A 25287-nucleotide genomic window follows, 5' to 3' on the forward strand; every position below is an offset into this window, starting at 1 on the left:
AATTCAGCAGGTCTGGCAGCATCGGTGGAGAAGAGCAAAGTTGACGTGTTGAGTCCTCATGACCCTTCAACAGAACTAAGTAGAAATGGGAAAGGGGTGAAATATAAGCTGGTTTAAGGGGGGGGGGTGGTGGAAAGAAGGGTGGGGGTGTGTGGGTGGGTTGTAGGGACAAGCAAGCAGTGATAGGAGGAGATAACCAAAAGATGTCACAGACAAAAGAACAAAGAGGTGTTGAAGGTGGTGATATTATCTAAATGAATGCTAATTAAGAGTGGAGAGCAGGACAAGCAAGGTAGCTCTAGTGGGGGTGGGGTGAAATAACCGATGGGTGGAATACACTTAAAAATAATGGAAATAGGTGGGAAAAGAAATATCTATATAAATTATTGGAAAAAAACAAAACAGAGGGGGAAGAAATGGAAAGGGGGTAGGGATGGAGAAGGGAGTTTAAGATCTAAAGTTGTTGAACTCAGTATTCAGTCCAGAAGGCTGTAAAGTGCCTAGTCGGAAGATGAGGTGCTGTTCCTCCAGTTTGTGTTGAGCTTCACTGGAACAATGCAGCAAGCCAACTCCTACTCTTCAACCCCTACCTACGGCAGCTCCCCATGCAAACGCAAAATATACAACACCTGCCCCTTCACTTCCTCTCTCCTCATCATCCAAGGGCCCAAACACTCCTTTCAAGTGAAGCAGCATTTCACTTGCATTTCCCCCAACTTAGTCTACTACATTTGTTGCTCCCAATGCAGTTTCCTCTACATTGGAGAGACCAAACGCAGACTGGGTGATCGCTTTGCAGAACACCTTCGGTCTGTCCGCAAGCATTACCCAGACCTCCCTGTCACTTGCCATTTTAACACTCCACCTGCTATCTTGCCCACATGTCTGTCCTTGGCATGCTGCATTGTTCCAGTGAAGCTCAACGCAAACTGAAGGAACAGCACCTCATCTTCCGACTAGGCACTTTACAGCCTTCCGGACTGAATATTGAATTCAACAACTTTAGATCTTAAACTCGCTCCTCCTCCCCTGCCCCTTTCCATTTCATCGCCCTCCGTTTTGTTTTTTCCAATAATTTATATAGATTTTTCTTTTCCCACCTATTTCTATTATTTTTAAATGTATTCCACCTATTGGTTATTTCACCCCACACCCACTAGAGCTACTTTGCTTGTCCTGCGCTCCACTCTTAATTAGCTTTTAAATAATATCACCACCTTCAACACGTCTTTGTTCTTTTGTCCGTGACATCTTTTGGTTATCTCCTCCTATCACTGCTTGCTTGTCCCAACAACCCACCCACCCCCCCCCCCCCCACCCCCCCCACTTCTCCCCCCCCCCCCCACCCACCCCTCTTAAAGCAGCTTGTATTTCACTCCTTTCCCATTTCTACTTAGTTCTGTTGAAGGGTCATGAGGACTCGAAATGTCAACTTTGCTCTTCTCCTCCGATGCTGCCAGACCTGCTGAGTTTTTCTAGGTATTTCTATTTTTGTTTTGGATTTCCAGCATCCGCAGTTTTCTGTTTTTATCTTTAATTTGGTTAACTACCCCGTCAATGGCCTCAATTGGCCATTGACAGGTCGGCGAGCCTGCAGCCGATTTAGCTGTCTGCCCGTTTCCTGAATATTTAAATGAGGCGGGAAGAACCCCTGACTTCATCCCGCATCATTTTCATGTCGGCAAGCGGGCCCCGCCCCCAGCTTGCCGATGGAAAAATTCTGGCCCATGTCTCGAGTGTGTATCATCTACAACATGAACTGCAGGAACTTGCCAAGGTTTATTTGGCATCACCTGTCCTTCCTGGAAGGACAATGGCAGCAAGTGCACCAGTATCCTCAATTTCCTCCCAAGTCACACGCCACCTTGACTTGTTGTTGCTCCTTCATTTCCACTGGGTCAAAATCCTGGAACTCGCTACATAACAGCACTGTGGGTGTACTTTCACCGCATGAACTGCAGCAGTTCAACAAGGCAGCTTACCACCAGGGATGTACAATGAATGCTTGGCTTACCAGCGACGCCCACATCTCATGAATGAATTAAAAAATGTGTGCGTCACAAAGCTTGAACTGCTGTGTAACATTATAAGTTCTTCTAGTCTTCCCATGGCAACATTTTGTTGTACTGGAAAATGATTGTGGGCCTGTGAGATTACGTTAAGCTGGTCAATGTGTTGTTATACTGATATCCATTTTTTTCTAGAATACTGAATCAGTTTTACCAGTTAAATCCAATAACAGTGGTAGCTTTGATAAAGTTGCAATGTCTATGCGAGTATTTGATAGTATCCTAACTCAGGAGAAAGTGGATACATGACTAAATGACCTTTGTATGTAGAGTGACACAGATGTGATAACTAGATAGAAACAAAAACAGAAATACCTGGAAAATATCAGCAGGTCTGGCAGCATCGGCGTCTTTGATAACTAGATAGCTTCATGGTTTTGGTTACAGCAAAGCTAGTTCAGTCTAAATGTCAGGAGTATAGTCATTGACTGTTAAAACAGTACAGACTTGATAATTGTAGAATAGAACAGAAAAAAATAAAATTAGATTAAAAAATAACAGATTTGAGGAGATAATGTACAAAAACTGCTGTACATTTGGTCCTGGAAATGGAGGTGACTCTTCACTGTGTATTTCACAGTACTGTTCAATAAAGTTATTAAAATAAATTGTGCTTGTGAACTTCCTTTTGTGGTGTACAAAACCACAAAACTGGTTTCAGAGGGTTAGCACTGGGATGCATTCCCTCAAAAATAAGAGATGGACCTGTCATGGAAGCAGCCAACTGAGATTCAGAGAATTGTAATCTTGGTGTGTATCTGGGATCCAGCTCCCATTTCAAGGTTCAGGGATATATATGCTTGGGAATTATGGCCTGAATCTTACCACGGAAAATCATAGAAACATAGAAACATAGAAAATCGGAGCAGGAGTAGGCCATTCAGCCCTTCAAGCCTGCTCCACCCTTCATTATGATCATGGCTGATCATCCAACTCAATAGCCTGCTCCCGCTTTCTCCCCATATCCTTTGATCCCTTTAGACCCAAGAGCTATATCTAACTCCTTCTTGAAAACATACAATGTTTTGGCCTCAACTACTTTCTGTGGTAGCAAATTCCTCAGGCTCACCGCTCTGTGGGTGAAGAAATTTCTCCTCATCTCAGTCCTAAATAGTCTACCCCGTATCCTCAGACTGTGACCCCTGGCTCTGGACTCCCCCACCATCGGGAACATACTTCCCGCATCTACCCTGTCTAGTCCTGTTAGAAGTTTATAGGTTTCTATGAGATCCCCCCTCACTCTTCTGCATTCCAGCGAATATAATCCTAACCGACTCAATGTCTCCTCATACGTCAGTCCCGCCATCCCAGGAATCAGTCTGCACTCCCTCTATAGCAAGAACATTCTTCCCCAGATAAGGAGACCAAAGCTGCACACAATGTTCCAGGTGTGGTCTCCGAAGGCCCTGTATAAATGTAGCAAGACATCCCTGCTCCTGTACTTGAATTCTGTCGCTAGGAAGGCCGACATACCATTTGCCGTCTTTACCGACTTACGTAAATCCATGCTGACTCTGTCTGATTCTGACACTGTTTTCCAAGTGCTCAGCTATTAAATCTTTTATAACGGGCTCTAGAATTTTCCCCACTACTGACGTCAGGCTGACTGGTCCATAATTCCCTGTTTTCTCTCTACCTCCCTTTTTAAATAATGGGGTTAGATGAGCTACCCTCCAATCTGTAGGAACTGTTCCAAAGTCTATAGAATCTCAGAAGATGACCAGCAATGCATCCACTATTTCTAGGGCCACTTCCTTAAGTGCTCTGGGATGTAAATTATCAGGCCTTAGGGATTTATCAGCCTTCAATCCCATCAATTTCCCCAACACCATTTCCCTACTAATGCTGATTTCTTTCAGTTCCGCCCTCTCACTAAACCATCTGTTCCCCAACATTTCTGGTATGTTATTTGTGTCCTCCTTTTGTGAAGACAGAACCAAAGTATGTATTTAGTTGGTCAACCATTTCTTTGTATCCCATTATACATTCTCCTTTCTGACTATAAGGGACCTATATTTGTCTTCAACAATCTTTTTCTCTTCACATACCTACAGAAACTTTTAAAGTTAGTTTTTATGTTCCCCGCAAGCTTACTCTCGTACTCTATCTTCCCCTCCTTAATCAATCCCTTGGCCCTCCTTTGCTGAATTCTAAAGTGCTCCAATCCTTAGGCCTATTGTTTTTTTCCGGCCAATTTGTATGCCTCTTCCTTGGATCTAATACTATCTCTAATTTCCCTTGTAAGCCATTGTTTGTCCAACTTCCCTGTTTTACTTTTGCATCAGACAGGAATAAACAATTGTTGCAGTTCACCCATGCACTCTTTGAATGTTTGCCATTGCCTATCTAACGTCGTCCCTTTGAGTAACGTTTCCCAATCCATCATAGCCAACTTGCACCTCATACCATCGTAGTTTCCTTTATTAATGTTCAGGACAGTAGTCTCAGAATCAACTACATCACTTCCCATCTTGATGAAGAATTCTATTATATTATGGTCGCTCATCCCCAAGGGGCCTCGCACAACTAGATTGCCAATTATCTCTTTCTCATTACACAATACCCAGTCTAGGATGGCCTGTTCTCTAGTTGTTTCCTCAACATTTTGGTCCACAAAACCATCCCTTATACACTCCAGCAATTCCTCCTCTACGGTATTGTTAATAATTTGATTTGCCCAATCTATATGCAGATTAAAGTCACCCATAATTACAGATATTCCTTTATTGCATACGTCTCTAATTTCCTGTTTAATGCCATTCCCAACATCACCACTACAGTTTGGGGGTCTATATACAACCTCCACTAATTTTTCTTTCTCCTTATTGTTTCTCAGCTCTACCCATACAGATTCCACATCGTCGGAGCTAATATCTTTCCTCACTATTGTGTTCAGTTAACCAGCAATGCAACTCCACCGCCTTTTCCATTTTGCCTGTCCTTTCTAAATACTGAATAACCCTGGATGTTCAGTTCTCATCCCTGGTCACCCTGCGGCCATGTCTCAGTAATCCCGACTATATCACACCTGTTTACATCAATTTGGGCGGTTAATTCATCCACTTTATTGCGAATGCTCCTTGCATTAAGGCACAAAGCCTTAAAACTTGTCTTTTTAACATTACTTGTCCCGTTCCCACAATTTTTCACTGAGGTCCTATTTGATTCTGGCCCTGATTGCTCTGCCTATAACTTTTCTTATTCCCCTTTCTATCTTTTGTTCTTGTCCTTGATTCTCCCTCCTCTGACTCCTTGTATAGGTTCCCATTCCCCTGCCATTTTAGTTTAAAATCAGAGATAATTGCACTGCTAATGGGCTAAATTGCCCTCCTAATAGTCATTGGACGCACTCCCAACATTCGTGCACGCCCACTGAGCGAAATATCACGCAAGTACGCAATGATGTCAGGATACCGGCCCGATGCCTTCTCACGCGAATTTACGCCCAATCGGGCTGGACGCATGCCTGCCCACAGGACGTAAAATTCTGCCCTATATTCTTTTACTTGAATGGCAGAGAAGCAGAAGTCCAGTATGTCTCCTCTCTGTGACCTTGTATTCAGGTATTTAACCTAAATGGGGGATAAACTAAGTAGTTTCTGAATTCTTGGGCTGAAGTTTTAAACAACTGTGGATATTGGACTGGAAGCACAATTTCCTGCCACTGATTTGCCAGCATGCTTTTACCTCCAGGCCATTTTTAAACATTCGGGTCACTGGTTCGGTGGACAGAGGGGTGACTACAAGTGGCAGTTAGCTCAGTTAGCCCTTTAATCGGTCTATTGAGGCCACTGTGAGGCACCAACTAGAATTTTCCAGCTGGCAGTTGTTCCCCCCCTCCACCTCCCAGCCTCCCCGCACCACCCATCCCGCCAACGCCTCCGTTGAGGCCCAAGCCTGGCAGATGAATGGAGAAGGTCTCCTAGTAAAAGACAGGGTAGGCCAGTTCTCCATGTATCATTTTTAACATCCTTCCGCCTGTGGCTGCGATTATAAGACGGTCACAGCTCCAGCTGCAGGCTGCCATGTTGAGGGCTTCCCCCTCCACAAAAGCAGTCTGACAGCTGTTGCTTTTGTTTAGTTCAAATTTTTAAAAGTCATCTGTGGGAGGCCTCCATCTTGCAGTGCTCTCTCTTTCTTTCTGTATTGGAAGGTCCTACCTCTGATGGTGGGGCTGCCAGTATGTCTTTGCTGGATGGCTTCCTATTGACCTTCCAGCCTCAGGAAGCCACCCATTCTCCTTAATTAGCGTACACCTTGGCCATTAATTGGCCTGCTCTTCAGAAATCATGTTGGGCATCAGGTGTCAACACGACATGGGGTCTGAATCTGGAAATGTACTCTACATCGATGTTCTGATCCTAGAAAAAAAATTCAGTCCCTTTTGTTCCAACATAAGGCTACTTTGAGTTGTGTATAGTCTCTCTGGTTGCAGCTGTGATGCGGCAGAATGTATAAATGCTGTGATTAGGAAAGCATGTAGAAAAGGCAGAATGGTTTTCATGGGGGATTTTAACTTTCAACTTGATTGGGATAAGTAGGCTGGCTCATTGTCAGAAATGTATTGAATATTTGGAGTGTGTTTTAAGATAATTTTCTGCAACAATATGTCCTAGAATTAACAAGGGGCAGCCATATTAGAATTAGTTTTGAGCTAGTTTTAGTTAACAGCCTAACTGTGCATGCACATTTATCTAATTGTAATCATAATATGATTAAATTCAACATAATTTTTGAAAAGGAGAAATGCAAAAGAGCTACTAAGATTCTAAATTTAGGTAAGGCTGACTTCAATGCATTGAGATAGAGACTGTCCATAGTAAACAATGAATATCTGTTAATGGGTAAAACAACTGAAGATCAAAAATGATTTTTATGTGATGCAGAACTAGGTTATACCCATAAAGGGCAAGGATTTTACTTGCCAAAAAAACAGCAATGGAGGACAAAAGAGGTAAGTAACAATGTAGAACTAAAAGCATACTACTCACCGTATCTATTAATGATTTAAGATGATGGGATAAAGAACCACACTTTGCCAGTGACACAAAGCTGGGAAGCATTGATGGAAGCATAATATTACAAAGAGGTGTTAATAAATTAAGTGAATGGAAAAACTGGCAAATGGATTTCAATGTGGGCACGTATGAGGTCACCCACTTTGGACCTAAAAGGGATAAAACAGAATGCTTTCTAAGTGGTGCAAATTTAAAACAGTGGATGTCCAAATGGGGGTGCCCGTGTGCATAGATCATTAAAATCATGGAAAGATCCACTTCAAAGGTGCAAATGGAAGTCTGGGCTTTATTTTGTGAGAGCTGAAATACAAAGGGGTAGAAATTATGCCACAGCTATACAAAGCCCTAGTTGGACCACGTGTGGATTACTGTTTACAGTTCTGGATATATCACGTTAGGAAGGATATATTGACATTGGAGGGAGCTAAGGTTTTCCAGAATGCTACCTGATCTACAAAGGTTAAACTATAAGGAGAGATTACACAAACTTGGGTTTTATTCCATGGAATTTAGAAGGTTAAGGGGTTATTTCATCATTCAAAGCTTTTAAGATGTTTGGTCACAGATAAGCCATGATCTCACTGAATGGCAGAACAGCTTTACGGGGTTAAATGGCATATTCCTCTTTCTAATGGGAGCAGCTGGTGGAAACTTGCATTCATTAAGTAAAGGAAATGCAAGTCAGGGTTGTTTAATTGATGTCAGTCTCAAACTGTATGGAGAGTAATCAGCGTTGCTTAATTTATCCATTTAACAGTTTACTATGAATCCTTGTGACTGGGATTTGAATTGAGGTTAAATGTAGGATGTTACCAAGATTAGGGCTTTGACTGGAATTAAGGCTAGGTTTTGGTTTTGGGATTGGATTTAGGATTACGTCGGACATCAGAGTTGCTTTTGGATATGGAATTAGCGTCGATTTGGAACTGATTCTGGAATTGGAATTAGGATTAGAATTTCAAAGAATAGATATAATTGAAGTTGGGTCTTTGTGGATCTGCTTCTAACTGATGTTTGTCCTCTCGTATTTTCTCCAATTTTGTTACCTTATGATTCATTCGCCTTCCTCTTCCCTCATTTATTACCTAGTACCAAAATGGGCCTTGATTGCCATTGCTGCGGGGGTGGGGCTTGTCATCCTCATCTGTGTCATCTGTATCTGTGTGAAGTGCTGCTGCAAGAAGAAGAAGAAGAAAAAGAAGGAGCAGGTTAACTTGAAAAGCATAAATGGCTCTACCACGACAAGCCTGGTGAGTACTTCACAACAATGGCTCATTGCATTGCAAGAATTGTATTGTCAGCAGCTCCGCCATCAATGGAATAATTCCGCTGTAGCAATGTTTAAAAAAGTATTTTCTTAAAACAAACATTGATTGATTTTTAATTCGTATAAAACAAGTCGTCATCTTGTCTGCACGATGAGCCTCTGCAATCTTATCAATAACATTAACTTGCATTTACATAGTGAGTTTAACATGGAAAAATGCTTCATAAAGTTTAATCAGACAAAAATGGAAGGACAAGGCCATGAATTGGTTTAAGCATGAGTGAGAACTTCAAATTTGAGGTGCTGAGGGACCGGGACTCGATGTAGGTCAGCAAGGGCAGGAGACAGGTTGATTAGGACTTGGTGCAGAAAAGGATATGCACAGCAGAATTTTGGAGGTGCTGATATTTACAGAGAATTGAAGATGGTAGGGCAGGCCAAGAGACCAGTTGGGCAAAGTCCTGGAAGCATGCTGGTATTCTTGGAACCATGCTTCAGTATGCTTCAGTGCCTTTAGGGTAGCAGCAGGAGAGGTTTGAAATAAAGTATACCTTAACTTGCTTTCTTTATGCACTCAACAACAGAATAGGAATTTGGCTAAATGTAATCTCAGCCTGTCTTGAATTTCATCATACTGTTACTTTCCCCAGAAGTTGTTAAAGAAATACACAGCAGAACACAATACCCTCTAACTAAAAACACACTTTCCATACACCCATCTGTTGAAAACGTCATGAAATATCAGAGTACCACAGTGATATATAAAATCGAATGCTCAAGGGAATTAAGGCTCACCGTTCCTCCCCCACCACCCCCTCACAGATTTCTTGTTAGCACATGCAGAGGCCAGTCATAATACCCATCTGTCATGATATCTGACTTTAGGGAACAGGCTGATCAGTATATAACACTAAATTATCCTGCACCTTTTTTCTACTGAAAAATCAAATCAAAATCAACCTACAGGTACAGACTTTAGTATTTGAACGTCCTCCAAAATTTTATTTTGTCCCGATCATTAGCGCATCAATGTCTTTAATAGGACAATAGTAGGTTTCATTTTAATGTATAAAACATTATGTACAATATATGAAGGAATACACAAGCACTGGTGTATCCTAAAATACTGCTACATGCAACAGGAAGCAGCATTTCTATATTTATAGGAATACAGTAACATTAATGTATTTTAGTGTATGGAAATATTGTAGCCCTAATGAATTGTGTTCATTATTACATCCAATGTTAAACAATGTTCCTATGGGCAGAATTTTCTCATTGGCATGCAGGGGTGGGCCCTGCACACATGTATGTAAAATGATCCATGGTGACGTTGAGCGAGGGTCCCGATGTCACCGCGCGCCATCGCAATGTCGTTGGGTGGGCACGCGATGCTTTCCGATGCGCACCCACCATTAATTAGCAAGCCACTTAAGGCCCTCGAGGCACAAATGGACTGTGATTTTTCAGCACCCGTGCAATCTTCAGGTCAGTGCACGGGCGCAAGGGGCAAGCGGGTAGGACACGTTTGTATAACCTTCATCCACAGGTGGGATAAGAGGACTCAGTGGGGTCGCAAGTGTGCTCAGTCAAGCATTGGCGTTTCGATGTTACTGATCTTGCCTGTGTGATCTGCAGGACTTCAAAACACATACCAGCTGCTTTGTCTGGACTCTCAACCTTCAGGTCAGCACTCTGCAGTGAGGAATCTTTTTCGGGCCTGCATGTTTTAGGAAGCCTTCTCTTAGCCTGGGAATGGGAGCTGAAGTCTCCACTGGAGGCACCTCCTCTGAGGAGGAAGGGAGGGCTAGCAGGGGGAGGAGGCCAGGACTGCACATTCAGCTTCCAGAGGAGCCGCCTTTGGGAGGTCAGGTGCAGGCACAAGGGGTGCAGGGCCAAGAGGTAGTCCAAGGCGGAAGGGGCTGCAGAAGACGCCACTATCCTGCTGCCAGGGTATACAGGAGATGAAGCAATATACCTCAATATGTCTGAGGTGCAGTGCCGAAGGAGGCTCCGTCTCTCAAGGGAGACAGTCAGCTATATCTATCAGATGATTGGGCCTGAAATCTCTACAAACTGTGTGGGTGGACACCCCATGTCAGTGGCTCTAAAGGTCACAGCTGCCCTCAACTTCTATGCTTCTGACTCCTTCCAGGGCTCGGTGGCTGATCTTTGCGGTGTCTCCCAATCAGCTGTCCACACTTGTGTCAAGCAGGTTACAGACGCTCTGTTCAGGCATGCATTGATCTTCACCCACATCCGTTGGGACCAGGCAAGTCAGGCACAGTGAGCCAGAGGCTTCGCAGCTATTGCTGACTTCCCCCGCGTCCAGGGTGCAATAGACTGCACACATGTGGCCATCAAGTCACCAGCAGGTGAGCCCGGTGCCTTCGTCAACAGGAAGGGCTTCCACTCCATGAACGTGCAGATAGTGTATGACCACAGGGTGCTGATTCTACAAGTCCGTGCAAGGTACCCAGGCAGCTCCCACGACGCCTACATCCTCAGGCACTCCCAGGTGCCAGGGCTCTTTCAGTGCTCCAGCCTGGCTGGATGGAGGGCTGCTGAGTGACAAGGGCTATCCCCTTAGAAGGCTCATGCTGCCTCTCTGCCATCCAAGAACGGAAGCTGAGCAGCGTTACAATAGGAGCCACGTCTCCACAAGGGCTGAGGTGGAGAGAGCCATCGGTCTTCTCAAGATGTGCTTCTGATGCCTGGACCGCTTGGGGAGCATTCCAGTACACCCCAGATCATGTGTCAGTGATAATGGTTGCATGCTGTGTTCTGCACTATCTTGTGCTGCAAAGGGAGGACGCTGTGGACGATGAAGATGTCGATGCAGTGGCTGCGGCTGCAGACGATGGTCCAGCAGTGAGTCCGAGGATGAGCATGCACAGAGAAATTCTGAGGGGGTAGACGCCGACTCGGAACTACCCCAAAGAGGCAGGAACACCCGGGAGGCTTTAATCCCACGAACCTTCAGCTAGTGCACCACATTTGGACCTCCAGGACAAGCCTGGGCTGTATGTTCCAAATTCAAGACCTAAGTGCAAGATCTGCCTGGTTAGGAACATTAACTAAGATCCTTGTTAATAAAGCTGAATGTCCCACCAATCACTCATAACATTATTGGAAGCCATCCACCTGCAGAACAAAAGAGGCACCCTAAGCCATGGTGACATGTTTGAATTTATTATTGCAACCAAAGAAACTTAATGAAACAAAATGAAAAAGGTGATAAAAATCACACCAACTCATAAAAACCTCATTGTGGGCCAACACAAAAGCACCAGTGATAAACCCGTGGTGTGCCTAAGGTTCCTTATATTTATGTTTTTGGGTGCTACGTCTTGGTGCTGACCCCTCGCTGGGAGTGGCATCTGAGACAGCCTGCTGACCCTGCTGTCCTGTTGGCTTCGATGACCTTGGAGGTTGTCCTCTGGCCAGTGGAGCCTGTGCTGGCCCTGCCTGGGAGGGAGCTGCCAGTCCCACAGCTGGCATCTCCCCAGTCGTCGTAGCCTCACCGGATGCAATGGTCACCGGCAGAGCAACAGAGGAGCTGCCGCCCTCATCTGGAGTGCCCTGAGAGGAGCCCGCAGAGACGCCAGGCAGCTGCTGCACCGACGTGAGGTCGCTTCAGACCTCCCTGCTCACTATGGATGGATGGGCACCGAGCTGGGAAACTTGGTGTGCACACCGTCTTCCACACTGACACTGACCAGCTGAGGTCAATGCCAATGTGAGGGCTTGCTGGTCAGAGCGCAACCCCAGGAAGCCCTGATGGGCCTCCTGGAGGAGCTTCTCCACAAGACTCGCCACTCTCAACTTGAAGGACACATTACGCTTGGACATGAAGCTCAGTGTTTCAGCGAGGGTCTGAGCATGTGCCTGGCCCCCTGCAGTCCTCCGACTGCTGATGCCATGGACACTCTCTGTCTCTGTCAGCTCTTCCAGTGACTGTGAAGTCCCCTCACTGCTGTGCCCCGGGACACTAGCAGTTGTTCTAATTCTCACCAAGGTGCTAGTATCTGCACTGGTGCCTGTCTGGCAGAGATGGTGTGATGCTGGTGAGACTTCAGGGCCCTCAGGTGTGAGAGGAAGCCTCTGCTGCTCCTCCTCCCGGCCCTGCTCCACTGATTCTGAAAGGAAGAACAAGGACATTGGATCAGTTGATGTGGAGACAATGTCAATGTGTATCCCTGTCCCCTGGATCATTATGCACTCATCCTCCCATAAGCAATAGTCAAGTCATGTTGCAAACTTCAATCACTGAACATTCAACACTGCCATGGCTGCTGGGAGAACAATGGTGACCTCACTGCTGGGCAAATATACCTACCTGTGGCACCCCAGCCTCACCGACAACAGTGGACACAGGCGCATGGCGCATCTCGCATCTCCAAATCTGGGGCCTCCTGTTCGAAGCAGTTGAGAATCGTGAACTGGGCCAGCCCGCTGCCAGTCCTCGCCCTCTCGGCAGCATTATGTGCATTCTTGTCCTGAACAAGAGAGAAGAGCATTGATTAGTGTAATTGTACCTGGACTCTCTTCACAGGCAGCCCACCCCAACCAGAATGGGACATTGCAGGGCTCCAGTGTCTTCTCACCCCGCTGCTGCCAAACGCTCACACAAAGATGCTAGGCCTGTCCCCACCCACCCCCACCCCCTTGGCCAAATGCTGCCTACATCACATCTGGCACCACAAGGTCTAACTTTCCATAGAAAGGAGGTGCAAGCATGTGGAGCGCAGAGGGTAGTTTATACTTTGTCCTACAGTGAGGCAGCTCTTCGGGAGCCTATAGATGACTCCTACCTATGACTTCTTCCCCTTGCTATTCCTTATTTCCACCCAAACTGATTCCACTTCATGATCTATTGCAACTATATCACTACTCACCACTGCATTGATACCTTCCTTTATTAACAAAGCTACCCCATCTCCTTTTCTTTTTAGCCTATTTTTCCAGAACGCCAAATACCCTTGAATATTGAGTTCGCAGTCTTGGTCACCCTGCAACCACATCTCTGTTATAGCTATCAAGTCAGATTCATTTATTTCTATTGGTGCCGTCAACTCATCTATCTTGTTACAAATTCTGCATGTATTCAGATAAAGAGCCTTAAGCTTTGACTTTTTACCATTTTTGCTCATCCTGGCTCTGATTTCTGCTGCACTCTTCTGCTTATATTTTCTGCTCCTTCCTATCACACTTTGATTATCATTCACCTCTTCGCTATCCTTAACCTCTGCTCTCTCATTTCCTTTTTGATTTTTTAAACTTCCCTTCAATTGAACCCTCCCGTCCACTCATTAGTTTAAAGTCCTATCTACAACCTTAGTTATACGATTTGCCAGGACACTGGTCCCAGCATGGTTCAAATGAAGACTGTTTCAATGCAACAGCTCTCTCCTTCCCCAGTACTGGTGCCAGAGCCCCATAAATTGGAACCCATTTCTCTAACACTAATCTTTGAGTCACGCATTTACCTCTCTAATCTTATTTACCCTACATCAATTTGCATGTGGCTTTGCTATTAATCTGGAAATCATTACCTTTGAGGTTGTACTTTTTAATTTAGCCCTGAACTGCTTGTAGTCCCTCAGCAGAACCAATTATCACTGCAGGGCAGCCTTTTTCAAAGTCAGTCAGCTCAAGCCCAATTTTTCTACCGGGACAACATGGCATCCCCAACTCCTGTAAAATTCACCCCAGTGTCATAATGACCAGATTATTTGTTTTTGTGATGTGGGTTGAGGAACAAATATTGGCTGGAACATCAGGAATAACTCTGCTACTCTTCTTCAAAATGGTGTCACAGGATCTTCTCTCTCCATCTGAGAGGGTGAACAGTCCTTTGGTTTAACGTTTCATCTGAAAGACAAACCCTTTGACAGTGCAGCACTCCATCATATTGTACTAGAGTGTCAGTCTTGATTTTTGTGCTCAAGTCCTGGAATCCTGTCACAGGGGGTGAGATTGAACATAAGAACATAAGATATAGGAGCAGGAGTAGGCCATTAGACTCCTTGAGCCTGTTCTGCTATTCAATAAGATCCTGGCTGATATGAATGTGGTCTTCACTTTCCTGCCTGGCCCCATAACTCTTGACTCCTTTTAAAATCAAAATTCTGTCAAACTCAGCCTTGAATATATTCAATGACCCAGCCTCCACTGATCTCTTGGATAGAGAATTCCAAAGATTATCAACCCTCTAAAAGGAAATTTTTCTCCCCATCTCTGTCAAAAATGGGAGACCTCTTATTTTGAAACTATGTTCCTTCATTCCAGATTTTCACCCATGAGGGGAAACATCCTTTCAGCATTTACCTTGTCAAGCCCTATCAGAAATGGATATGTTCCAATAAGATCACCTGTCATTCTTTGAAACTCCCATAAGTATAGGCCCAACCTGTTCAATCATTTCCCATTAGACAACACCTTCATCCCAAAAATCAACCTCGTGAGCCTTCTCTGAACTGCCTCCAATGCAAATATATCCCCCTTAAGTAAGGAGAACAAAACTGTACACAGTCTTCTAGATATGGTCTCACCAATGCTCTGTACAGTTGCAGCAAGACTTCCCTTCTTTTACACTCCATCACCCTTGCAATAAAGGCCAACATTCAATTTGCCTTCCTAATTACTTGCTGTACCTGCATGTTAACTTTTTGTGATTCATGTATGAGGATACGCAGATCCCTCTATATCACAGCATTCTCCAGTCTCTCTCCATTTAAATAATATTATGCTTTTCTATTCTTCCCACCCAAGTAGTCAACCTCACATTTTTCCATGTTATATTCTATCTGCCAACTTTTTGACCACTTGCTTAACCTATCTCTTTGAAGACTCTTACAACTTGCTTTCCTACCTATCCTTGTATTGCCAGCAAATTTGGCTACAATATACTCGGTCCCTTCATCCAAGTCATTAATGTAAATTGTAAGTAGTTGAGGATCTAGCGTTGATCCTTGGGGCACTCCATTAGTTACAGTTTGGCATCCTGAAAATGATCACTACCAACTGAGCCACAGTTAACACAAATAAAGATGCCCAGTAAGATCCAGCGATCTCTGTGTTTTGAATATCAACTTTTCCAACATTAATTTGAATCTGTCGCCAAGTCAACAGGATCTCCTGGCATCCAGAAGCTGTGAATATATTTGAGCAGGCTAAGCAGCCAGTCACATTGAAGAATTCACACAGACAGCAAACCAGGTAGTAAAATGCTCTGATTATCCTTCACCTTTTTAAAATTTTGCAAATAATGAAATCAAGATGGGTTATATACATTGGAAGTTGAAATATAAACTTATAATTTATTACTATACAAAAAATTCAGATTACAGAAATACAAAATTAGTTTAGTAGGCCCAGAGAGGTTGTTCAACAGCAGATATGATTTAGTTTACCATTAAAACATAAGACTAGAATTATTTGTGGGGACAGTGGCCATGCCTAACAGCTGAAAAACTTGGGCAAATCCACCTCCGCTGGACTGGCGAGAAATTAACAGTTGTCTACCTGAGGCAGTGGCTTCTACCCCCATGTGGGAGGATGTTTCTCCTCCAAGAGCTTCGGACCAATCAGATGGCCAGCAGCTCTTCAGTCCCAGCAATGCCTTGTCCATGACGAGATGCAATGGAAGAAGCCGGACAGACAGGTAAGTGGGGCAGCTTTGTTGGGACCAATCAGGCAGGTACATGCTGCCATTGGTGACATACCAGCAGCAGTGCAAGGTGGCCCTTAAGTGGCAATTAATTGGCCACGTAAGGGCCTCCAATGGCACAAAGATGAGTGAGCTGCGTGACAATGACCCGCTAGTAAAATACTAGTGGAGGCAGGTAGGTAACAGGCATGTCCCCCTCTTCCATGCCACACAATTTTATGCCCAGCATGCCAGCCAGCCCCTGGGGTGTGGGGGGATAAATTCGAGCCCAAGTTACACTTCATTAACAAGGTGTAACTGTTTAGGGGTTTAAACAGCAATATCAGACATAAAAGGGGAAGTTCTCATCAGTTCAGTGATTTCTAAAATTTGTTGCCTGCAGGGACTTCAACAGTGAATCTATGGATGAGTAACAACCTCTGAATTTCTGCATTTTACTGTGCATGTGTGGACACCAAAAGTTGCTGACAGTAGGCCATCCATTTTTGGTTCAGAAAGACTGATTGGTTTTGAGCTGATCAGCTTTTTGTATTGTGTTTTGCAGGTGCAGCCAGATATGGATGACTTGGATGGAGCTGAAGAAAACCGTGGAAAGTTACAATTTTCCTTAGATTATGACTTTAAGAAAGAAGAGGTAAATATAAAGTCGTATCTCATTCGCTGAATTCATTTATATCAATAGCTGTGTGTTGCTTTAATGGTTTATTGATCTGTGTTTGTATAAGTTGGCCTGTTGACCGATATATACTCACTGTGCTTGACAGATTATGCCTTGGTATACCCCCTAAGACATAATGTAAACAGGAGCTTCTAGAAAGAGCTCAGAAGCCAGAGCTGTGAATGTGTGTGTGTAGAAATCTTGTGATTGCTGAGATATTTTAAAGTACTGTAAATACACCTATAGTAAACTTAAAACTAGTGGCATCTCTGCTTTGGTGCCTGAATACAAAATGCTGCAATCATAAGTATCCTTTCAAGTTTGGGATGAGGAGGGTGGGAAGAAATTCAATCAGGGTTTCTGCTCCTGAACACAATCCAGTGACCTCCTACTTGAAAGGGCATTAAGTGGAAATCAGTATAAGACAAGATCATGTACAGCAGCAATGCTTTCCACAGTCAATTCTACTATTAAACAGTCACTTTCATGGTTCACACATGTAGAATTGCCACCTAGTTGAGGAAGTGACGGGTGTCTGGAGTTTCTGGAACTACACCACAGCGCTTCAGGACAGGACAAGAGAACATTAGAGACAAAAAAATTGCATTCATAGAAAATTGTTAAGTAACATAATTCCAGCAGATCTCTTGCAGTCTGCTCATGGTAGTTTAGGGATATGTTGGGCCCCAAATTCTTCCAATTTTTGGTGCAACCACTAGTGTCTGGTCTGTTCCCATTTTTTTTGTTGTTAAAAATTCTACTGGACATGGTTCTTGAGCTTTGTGTGCCTTTCTCCTTCTGGGTGAATTGATAGGATGAATTCCCTTGGGTTCCCATCACTTGCACTTATGATTTGGGTGTGGAACACTGCAGTAATGTTATAAGTACCCCATCAAATTGTGATCCAAAAAATCGCTGATTTATATTTCCTGTGCTTATGATCCCTTGCAGATTACAGTTGCAGTTATACAGGCAATGGATTTAATGGCCATGGATCTTGGAGGAACATCTGATCCTTATGTTATGGTGTATCTTCTCCCAGAAAAGACACATAAATTTGAAACTAAAGTCCACAGACGGACATTAAATCCAGCCTTTAAAGAACGGTTCACTTTCAAGGTATTGTAAAGCACATAACAGATTATCAGATCTATGCATTTAACAGATTGTCAGATCTCTGCATTTTTCATTGAATTGGTCTAGGAAAGTTGAAATCAGGAATAAGGACTCAGGTTATGGCTGTCAAGAAATTTGGTCTACTTACGGCAACTGTAGGGAATATGTGGATGATTTTTTTTCTGAACTTTCCTGAAGGGACGAACAGGTGAGACTGGGTTCAAGCTGTCCGTGAAAAAACATGTCATGTTAATTAATCTGAGGGGAGATGGTAGTGTAGTGGTAATGTCCCTGGACTAATAATCCAGAGGTCCAAGCTAATGCTCTGGGGACATGGGTTCAAATCTAACAATGGCAGCTGGTGGGATTTAAATTCAATTAATAACTTTGGAATTATAAAGTTAATCTCAGTAATGGTGACCATGAAACTATCACTGATTGCTGTAAAAACCCATCTGGTTTAATAATTTCCTTTAGAGAAGGAAACCTGCCACCCTAACCTGGTCTGGCCTACATATGACTCCAGACCCACAGCATGTGGTTGACTCTTAACTGCCCTCTGAAATGGCACTCAGCTCAAGGGCAATTAGGGGTGGACAACAAATATGATCATTGGTTAGTAAAGAAGTACAGACCCGTAAATTCCTGGGCTTTTGCTCCATCAATCCACCGCCATCAGCCCTTGCCCAAATTTTGGAGATGGGGTCAGTTGAATAGGTGGGATGCCTATTGGTGTGTGAAGACTGAATTAGCAGAATCCGCCCAAGTCCGAGTTAGTTTGGCTTCTGAGGTAGAGCACAGCGTCTGGAGGCCCAAATGGATAAAGATATCCCTTTTAAATACTCCTCTGGGATGGATTACCTTACTCCAGTGAAGGTTTGAGGTCATCAGAAGGCATCAAAGAGTCTTATGCCAGGTCTAAATTGTCTTGAGTTTTGCTGAAGTCTTTCAAGAATGTTAAGGGAGGGACTTCTTAGGGAACACCAGAAACATCCCACTACATAACCCCTTAATGTCAGGGAATCAGTGGAAGATCCATTCACTGCCTTCAACTGGATTTTTATGGTACATTTCAAATTGATTGGATTCCTGATCCAGCCCATATTTTGGTGATTTATACACACTCCAAATATTGTCTTAGCTGGCAAATTAAATATAACTTTATTTGGAATTTATTAGTATTAAGGCTAATGAGAGCTTTCCACTGCAAGCCTGACTTTCTTGCAGCTTTCAGTCTATCCCATACCTGTGCTTTTTTGCTCCTTAAGAGGATAGGAAGGTCAAGGTTTGTATCCTGAACCTTGCCTAGGTTTACATGGATGATTTGCCAAACAAACCTGTTGCTACCTTACTTGGAATGAGCTCCAGTTGGAGAATCACAAGCTGAGTATGCACAAGAACAATAATATGAAAGTAGGATTGGGTACAAATGAATGCATTGAAAATTTCCATTGGCTGCTCTGTTCCAGCAATTTTTCTAATTTACTCAAGAGCTTCTTTTTCTTACCTCATAGGCTAGCCAGGGTGATATAGCTGAGAAGACAGTCGTGATGCAGGTATATGACTTCAACAGATTCTCCAAGCATGACATAATTGGTGAAGTGAGAATCCCACTCAACACCATTAACCTGAACCATGTGGTTGAAGAATGGCGGGATCTCACCTGTGCCCTAAAGGATGAGGTAAGATTTTCTCAATGAAGAACAACGTATAAAGATGGCCTAAAGCAAAAGGCACAAAGACTAGAACTATAAAATAAGGCGGAAAATGATGGAAGCCTTTTCTCTTTTACTAGAAATTATTTTTCCCTTCAATATCATTGATCGCTTTGCAAATGAATAAATAAACTGCTACTTTTTTTGGAATAAGACCGTTTGATACCATTGTAAACCTTGTACCTCTCACAGACAGGCAGGCCCCTGTCACATTACAAAGCCACAATTCAGGGGAATTAATTTTGATAAATAAGTGATAACCACCATTATAAATTGTTTAGAATATCAAGAGGCTGGGACAGCGGACGGAAGGCCATTCAAGGGTAACTCATTAAAAAATTTGTTCTGGATTATCAAGAGACCCTGGTTCATTGGACTAAGTGATGAGCAGGAGAGCTAAGGAGATACAAAATAAGTTTAAAAGGGTAAAAAATAAAAGTTTTGTTTCTAAAGAATAATAAAAAATCATTTCAAATTATAGGCTCTTGGAGCTCAAGGGTGCCTGTTATTAGATAGACCTGCTCAACCTGTCGGTTGGGTCTCGTGTTATGATTCCATGACTCGAAAGAGCAACTAACATAGTTTAAAACTCATCAAACCATATCAAAATAAAACTTGGGCTAATGAACATTTTTGATCGGAACTTTAGAGTGCTTTCTATAAAATTTCTATAAATTTTGAAATTTGTACAAAAAGCACTTTACTGCAAGGAGCATATTACATGTGTATTTATACCCTCGGCAGTGTACTTTATTGCGTGGAAAGAGATATGAAAGCAGGACATGACTGGGCTCAGCCACAGTGCCCTCCTCAGGCAACTGATTGTCAAAATTCTCTGCCCAACTTCAATGTGAATAATAGTGAGTTGTTGGAGGGCAACTATTTCTTATGTAACAATACTGAAACATTAATGCGTGCCTTTAAAAGAAAGAAACAAATATACAAAAAGAAAGCTTTTCTTTTGAGACAAAGTGCCTGGGTACCAGGACGGGGATTTTCCACTCCGGGCCTAAGTGCCGTAGTGGGAAGCGGAAGTATTTCCCTCTGGGAAGTTGCATCGAATCACGCGATGCTGGGCTCATTAATTATGCAGCTGGGGGGTTTCCCAACCTTGTTAGCAGCAGGGCGGGTAGGAAGTCGCGGCCCCACATCATACCTGGGCGCCATATTTAAAAGGCTTCTGCACAACTGCAGCTTTATCCAACTCTGAACTGTGGTCCAGGAAATGGCTTGGAGACCCCAAGCAGCGATGGCACCAAGGTTCAGCAGCGCTTCCCTGGAAATACTGTTGAATGCAGTGGATGACAGGAGGGACATCCTCTGCCCCAGGGATGGAAGGAGGAGACCCACCTGACTCACCAGCCCTGCAGTCGCCAGGATGGTGAGTGTGAACAGTACACACCAGAGGATCACCTGCAGTGCAGGAAAAGGATGAACGACCTCGTCTGCGCCACTAGGGTATGTGTGAACCCTCTACTGATCAAGCTCACCTCAGAGTGGGAATTGGGACATGGGTCTCAGTGGTCAGGCCACCATCTGTGTGGCCCATACAAAAATACCTTCCCAACGTGATGCATTGATACTTCATAGCCATACTTCAGTCCGTGCTGTCTGAAAAGAAAGAAAATGCAAGGTTATGGGGATAAAGCATGGGAGTGGGGCTGGATAGAATGCTCTTTCAGAGAGCCAGTGCGGACTCAATGGGTTGAATGGTCTCCTTCTGCATTGTACAGACTTTGTGGTTCTGTGATTCTGCAGGTAGAGAGGCAGCTGTAGATCCTTGACCCTTTCACACAATATAAGAGAGCCTATATTGTGGAATGGGGGTAGGGCGTCTAACTTAGTGGGCACCAGCTGATGCCGTGCCTTCATGTGCCTTATCCTCCTATGTGCATGAGCTTACTGCTCTGCAGGGTGTGGCTAAAGAACCCCAGTGAACTAACCGCAATGCATCTTTCTCATGGCATACAGTAGCCAGTGGATTGCTGCCTTTGAATGGCAGCATCTGAATGCCAACTGTATCCCAAGTGCCCTCAAACCATCTTCTCTCCTTGTGCAGGACAAGTCAGTGCACAACAAGCAAGAGAGAGAGGATGAGAGCATAGCTCAACTCAGGCAGCTCACACCATATGAACAACAGGCTGCTGATCAGGCAGGGGAGGATCGGGACTAGGCATGTAGAGATGGCGAGTTAGGTGTCTTGTTTCCATTCAGTAAGGAACAATGCTTAACGTTTCTGCCTAGAAACCTAACAGCCATGTGTGGTGCTGTGTTGGAGGCAGTCCATGCATCCACTCTCTCTCTCCCCTCACAATTGCAGGTGCCAGCAAAAAGAGGGTGAGGCCAGACCCCAATCCCGACTCTACCACCAGCTCCAGCCCACAGAGGAGCGAGGACAATGAGGGCGACAACAAGATTCCACTTGCAGAGCCATCACGCAGTCAACTGCACCCTCCACCAGTCCAGAGGCACACACCTTGGTGGATATGAGAACTAGTTCAGGCAGGGTGTCACACTCTGGTGCTCACTGCACAGACACATTTCTGTAGCAGGAGGAGGCAGGGGAAGAGGCCCCTGCAAAGTCCGAGTCAGATGGCAAGCCTCTGGGACCGCTCCTAAACAAGATGCTTGAGATGCAGCAAGACATGGGGGAGCACCAGGTAGAGACGTTGGAGGCATTCAACAGAGTGGCACATGCGGTGGTGGAGTCCGTCCGCCTGCTGGCTGATGAAGTGCTACCAACGTGTGCGAGTATTGGGGTCTCCATGGGGAGGCTGGCAGATGCCATGGAGACCCTTGTCCAACAGAATGCTGAGTTTCTGCCAGAGATGTGCGCAGGCCTGCACTCCATTGCAGTAACCATGGGCAAGGTTTTGCAGTGGCTATGTGAGAGAGGGACAGGGCACTTCAACCTCCATCTGGGTGCCCCTCCTCCTCAAGGAGTCAGGGAGGGACCCTTGGGCCCCCAAAGGGAAGAGGAGCAGCAGGCAGACCCCTCTGGGACCTCCACTCAGGGCTCTTGGAGGATGGGTGGCCCTTCGTAATCCCTTTTGTCTGTGACCCCATCAGCTTCAGCCTCTGTGACCGCAGAGGGTGTAGCTGCACCAGAGCAGGAGACCCAAATTAAGCCAGTGCCCTCCAGGCCTTGAGGGCACAGAGGATGCCCACCAACGTCACCAAGGATAACAGGGCATAGTGGTCAGCAGACTGCCTCCACCCCTCCTATGAATGTGGGGCTAGCACCTAGATGCAGTGGCAGGCAAAGAACAATTAAGAAGCTCTGATGTCACATGTGGTTGCCCGGATGCACTATCATTGTTCAATGTTGATACACTTTTGTAAATATGTGGTCACTTGCACTTTTAGAAGGTCTGCTGTCTTTTCATTGCGTTTCCTAGTTGTTAAGCCTGTGCACACCTCTATATTCATGAGGACAACCCAGGCTGGGTTTGTGTTGCCCAGAAGTATGCATGCACAGGGAGACATTGATCTTTGCCAGGACCCTTGCCAGCCATGTGCGAGAAACCTCCCACACACACTTCTCCTTTGCCATTCACCCGCCTCAATTCTGAAGCCTTTGCTTCAGCAGAACTAGTTAGGGTTCCCCTTCAGTTGTCCAGTTAAGTTGACCTGCAGCTCTGCCCAATGACTCTGATGACCCAACTCCCAACCAGCATCTCGACATCCCCACCATGAGGCTCTGCATAGTTGTGAGTAGCCATGGCGAGAGACACTTTTGAGGCGCAGCCCAATAGCTTTCACCATCCCCCCTTTACCCACACCCACCCCACCCATAACCACTGACCCTCCTGGTGTTACCTTTGACCTTCCTACAGTCACCCTAGAAACCCCACATTACCTTCATCAAGTGCATGTTAACATTAACATCCCCTTCCTTCCCGACGGGCCTACCCCAATAACTGTAGAGATGCAACCCCTTGTCCTTCCGACCCACAGAATTCACATCTGTTTCCATCTGCCCTCAAACAACCCTTAGAGGCCCTTCACCTGCCATCGCAGGACCCTCAACCTCCCACCCCACCGGATCTCACTGCCCCCTTTAACTCTCACAATCTATTCATATCACAAATTTCCTCAGTTTGTCCCCCAGGACTCAGCAGCAGACATCAAAAACCCCCACTCTGGACCCCTTGCCCTTCTACTGCCCATTCATACCTGCAACTATCAACACCCAAACCCCTTGCCTGTACTCCACCATGGCCCTTCCCACATTCCCGCTCTATAATCCACCTCGCCCATCCCAGATTCCACAGCTTTTTATTCTTTCCCCCACTTACTACCTTCAACGTCCCCATGCCCCTCTAGGCCTCCGCATACGCCCCACCTCTCCTTCCCTATCCTCATCTTCCTGTCCTCACAACATGAAGACCATCCTCAAATCAGACAACCTCATGCTGCCACTCACCAGCTGGAGAGTCCATCTGAATGATGGGCTACCTAACTGATGGACCACATGGTGTCCTGGAAACAACCAGATTCAGAGTCCTCCATCTTTTCCAGCATCTGAGAGCTGGGGTGCAGGGGAATGATTGGACGGGGGAGCGGGTGGTGGAATTCCGGTCGGGGGTTAATTTGAATCCCGTCAAAGGGATGCAAAAGAGCTTCCCGACAGCCTATGGTGGGGTTGGTGACACGTCATTATCTCGCCACAACGGTCAGGACCGCAAGTTCCCGTCGTCAAATCCCACTGTCCGGTAACCAATCTCCATGTTCCCGCGAGATTGTCTCCCCCTGCCTGCTATGACACCCACCAGTGGTGGGCAGGGGGGGAGGGGGGTGTGGGTGGGGAAGTGGGGGGGGTGCGGGGGTGGCGGGAAACAATTCCATCCCAACAAATTGTCACATGTTGGCAGCACATGAGCACACAATCTCCTCTTCTGATTTATATTCAGTACCATTCCACAGTTGCTAGCAGACCTCCAGTATTTTGGCTGAAGTTTTAGGTGGAGGACAGATACTTTGTGAAGAGGTGAGGAAAACTTAGAGACCGGGGCCTGGATTTTCATCCTTGAGTCGGCTGCGCAGATTCGGGAGAATTCCTGGCTCCGTGAACCCAACTATTAAAACTGACTGCTTTGAGGTTAGATTTTCTGTCTGGGTTGGGGGTGGTTGCTGGTGCAGGCAACTCCTGAAGTACTGAAGAAAATGCTGGGTGTGGAGGTGGGCTGGGCAGAAGGCCAGCCTCGGGAAGAAAATTAGAAAAGAATAAAACATGAAACATTCCTCCAGCACTCATCCCCCCCCTCATCCTCCCACACATTCCCCATGCCCTACCCATGCCAAGCTATGCCCCTGTACACAACCCATGGCCATTTATTGCCCCATACTAGCTTAGCACCAACTCATTCCCCCCATCCACCCTTTGCCCTTACACCTACTATGTCAATTCACCCAGTATCCACCATTGATAGACTTCAGGACCCATGCACCGATGAGATAAAATAGAGTTCTGTAAAATAAACTTCTTAGTGTCTATTGCAGACTTCACTAAATTGAAAAAAGCACCCTCATTCATAGAAACACATTTACCACTTTTATATTCTTCAACTAATGAAGCCTTTTCACTAGTATTGGAATTCATAGTCCTGCTTCAAGGAGTCTATAAACACTTATAGTTGTCAATCAAACTGTGAAATCGCAAGCACCCTATGGTAATACTAGATGGTTGTGAAATCAGTCATGCAGCACTAATCCAGTAGTGGAAGCCCTCAGATTTATGTGAACAGACAGAGTGAAATAGCCAGCAATCTT

The 25287-nt window shown here is 45.0% G+C and overlaps 1 protein-coding gene across 4 annotated transcripts in view; it reads left to right on the plus strand.

The window, feature by feature from the left end:
• syt8 (synaptotagmin VIII) overlaps positions 1-25287 on the plus strand; it is a 115053-nt gene that overhangs the window by 72909 nt on the left and 16857 nt on the right. For all 4 annotated transcript variants that reach the window (XM_041198291.1, XM_041198289.1, XM_041198293.1 and 1 more), the window contains 4 exons: positions 8177-8337; positions 16571-16660; positions 17636-17803; positions 19315-19482. In XM_041198291.1, coding sequence (XP_041054225.1) covers positions 8177-8337; positions 16571-16660; positions 17636-17803; positions 19315-19482 — 587 coding nt within the window. The remainder of the gene's footprint in view (positions 1-8176; positions 8338-16570; positions 16661-17635; positions 17804-19314; positions 19483-25287) is intronic.

The sequence above is a fragment of the Carcharodon carcharias genome, chromosome 10 (assembly GCF_017639515.1).
Source record: "Carcharodon carcharias isolate sCarCar2 chromosome 10, sCarCar2.pri, whole genome shotgun sequence".
Classification (NCBI taxonomy): domain Eukaryota; kingdom Metazoa; phylum Chordata; class Chondrichthyes; order Lamniformes; family Lamnidae; genus Carcharodon; species Carcharodon carcharias.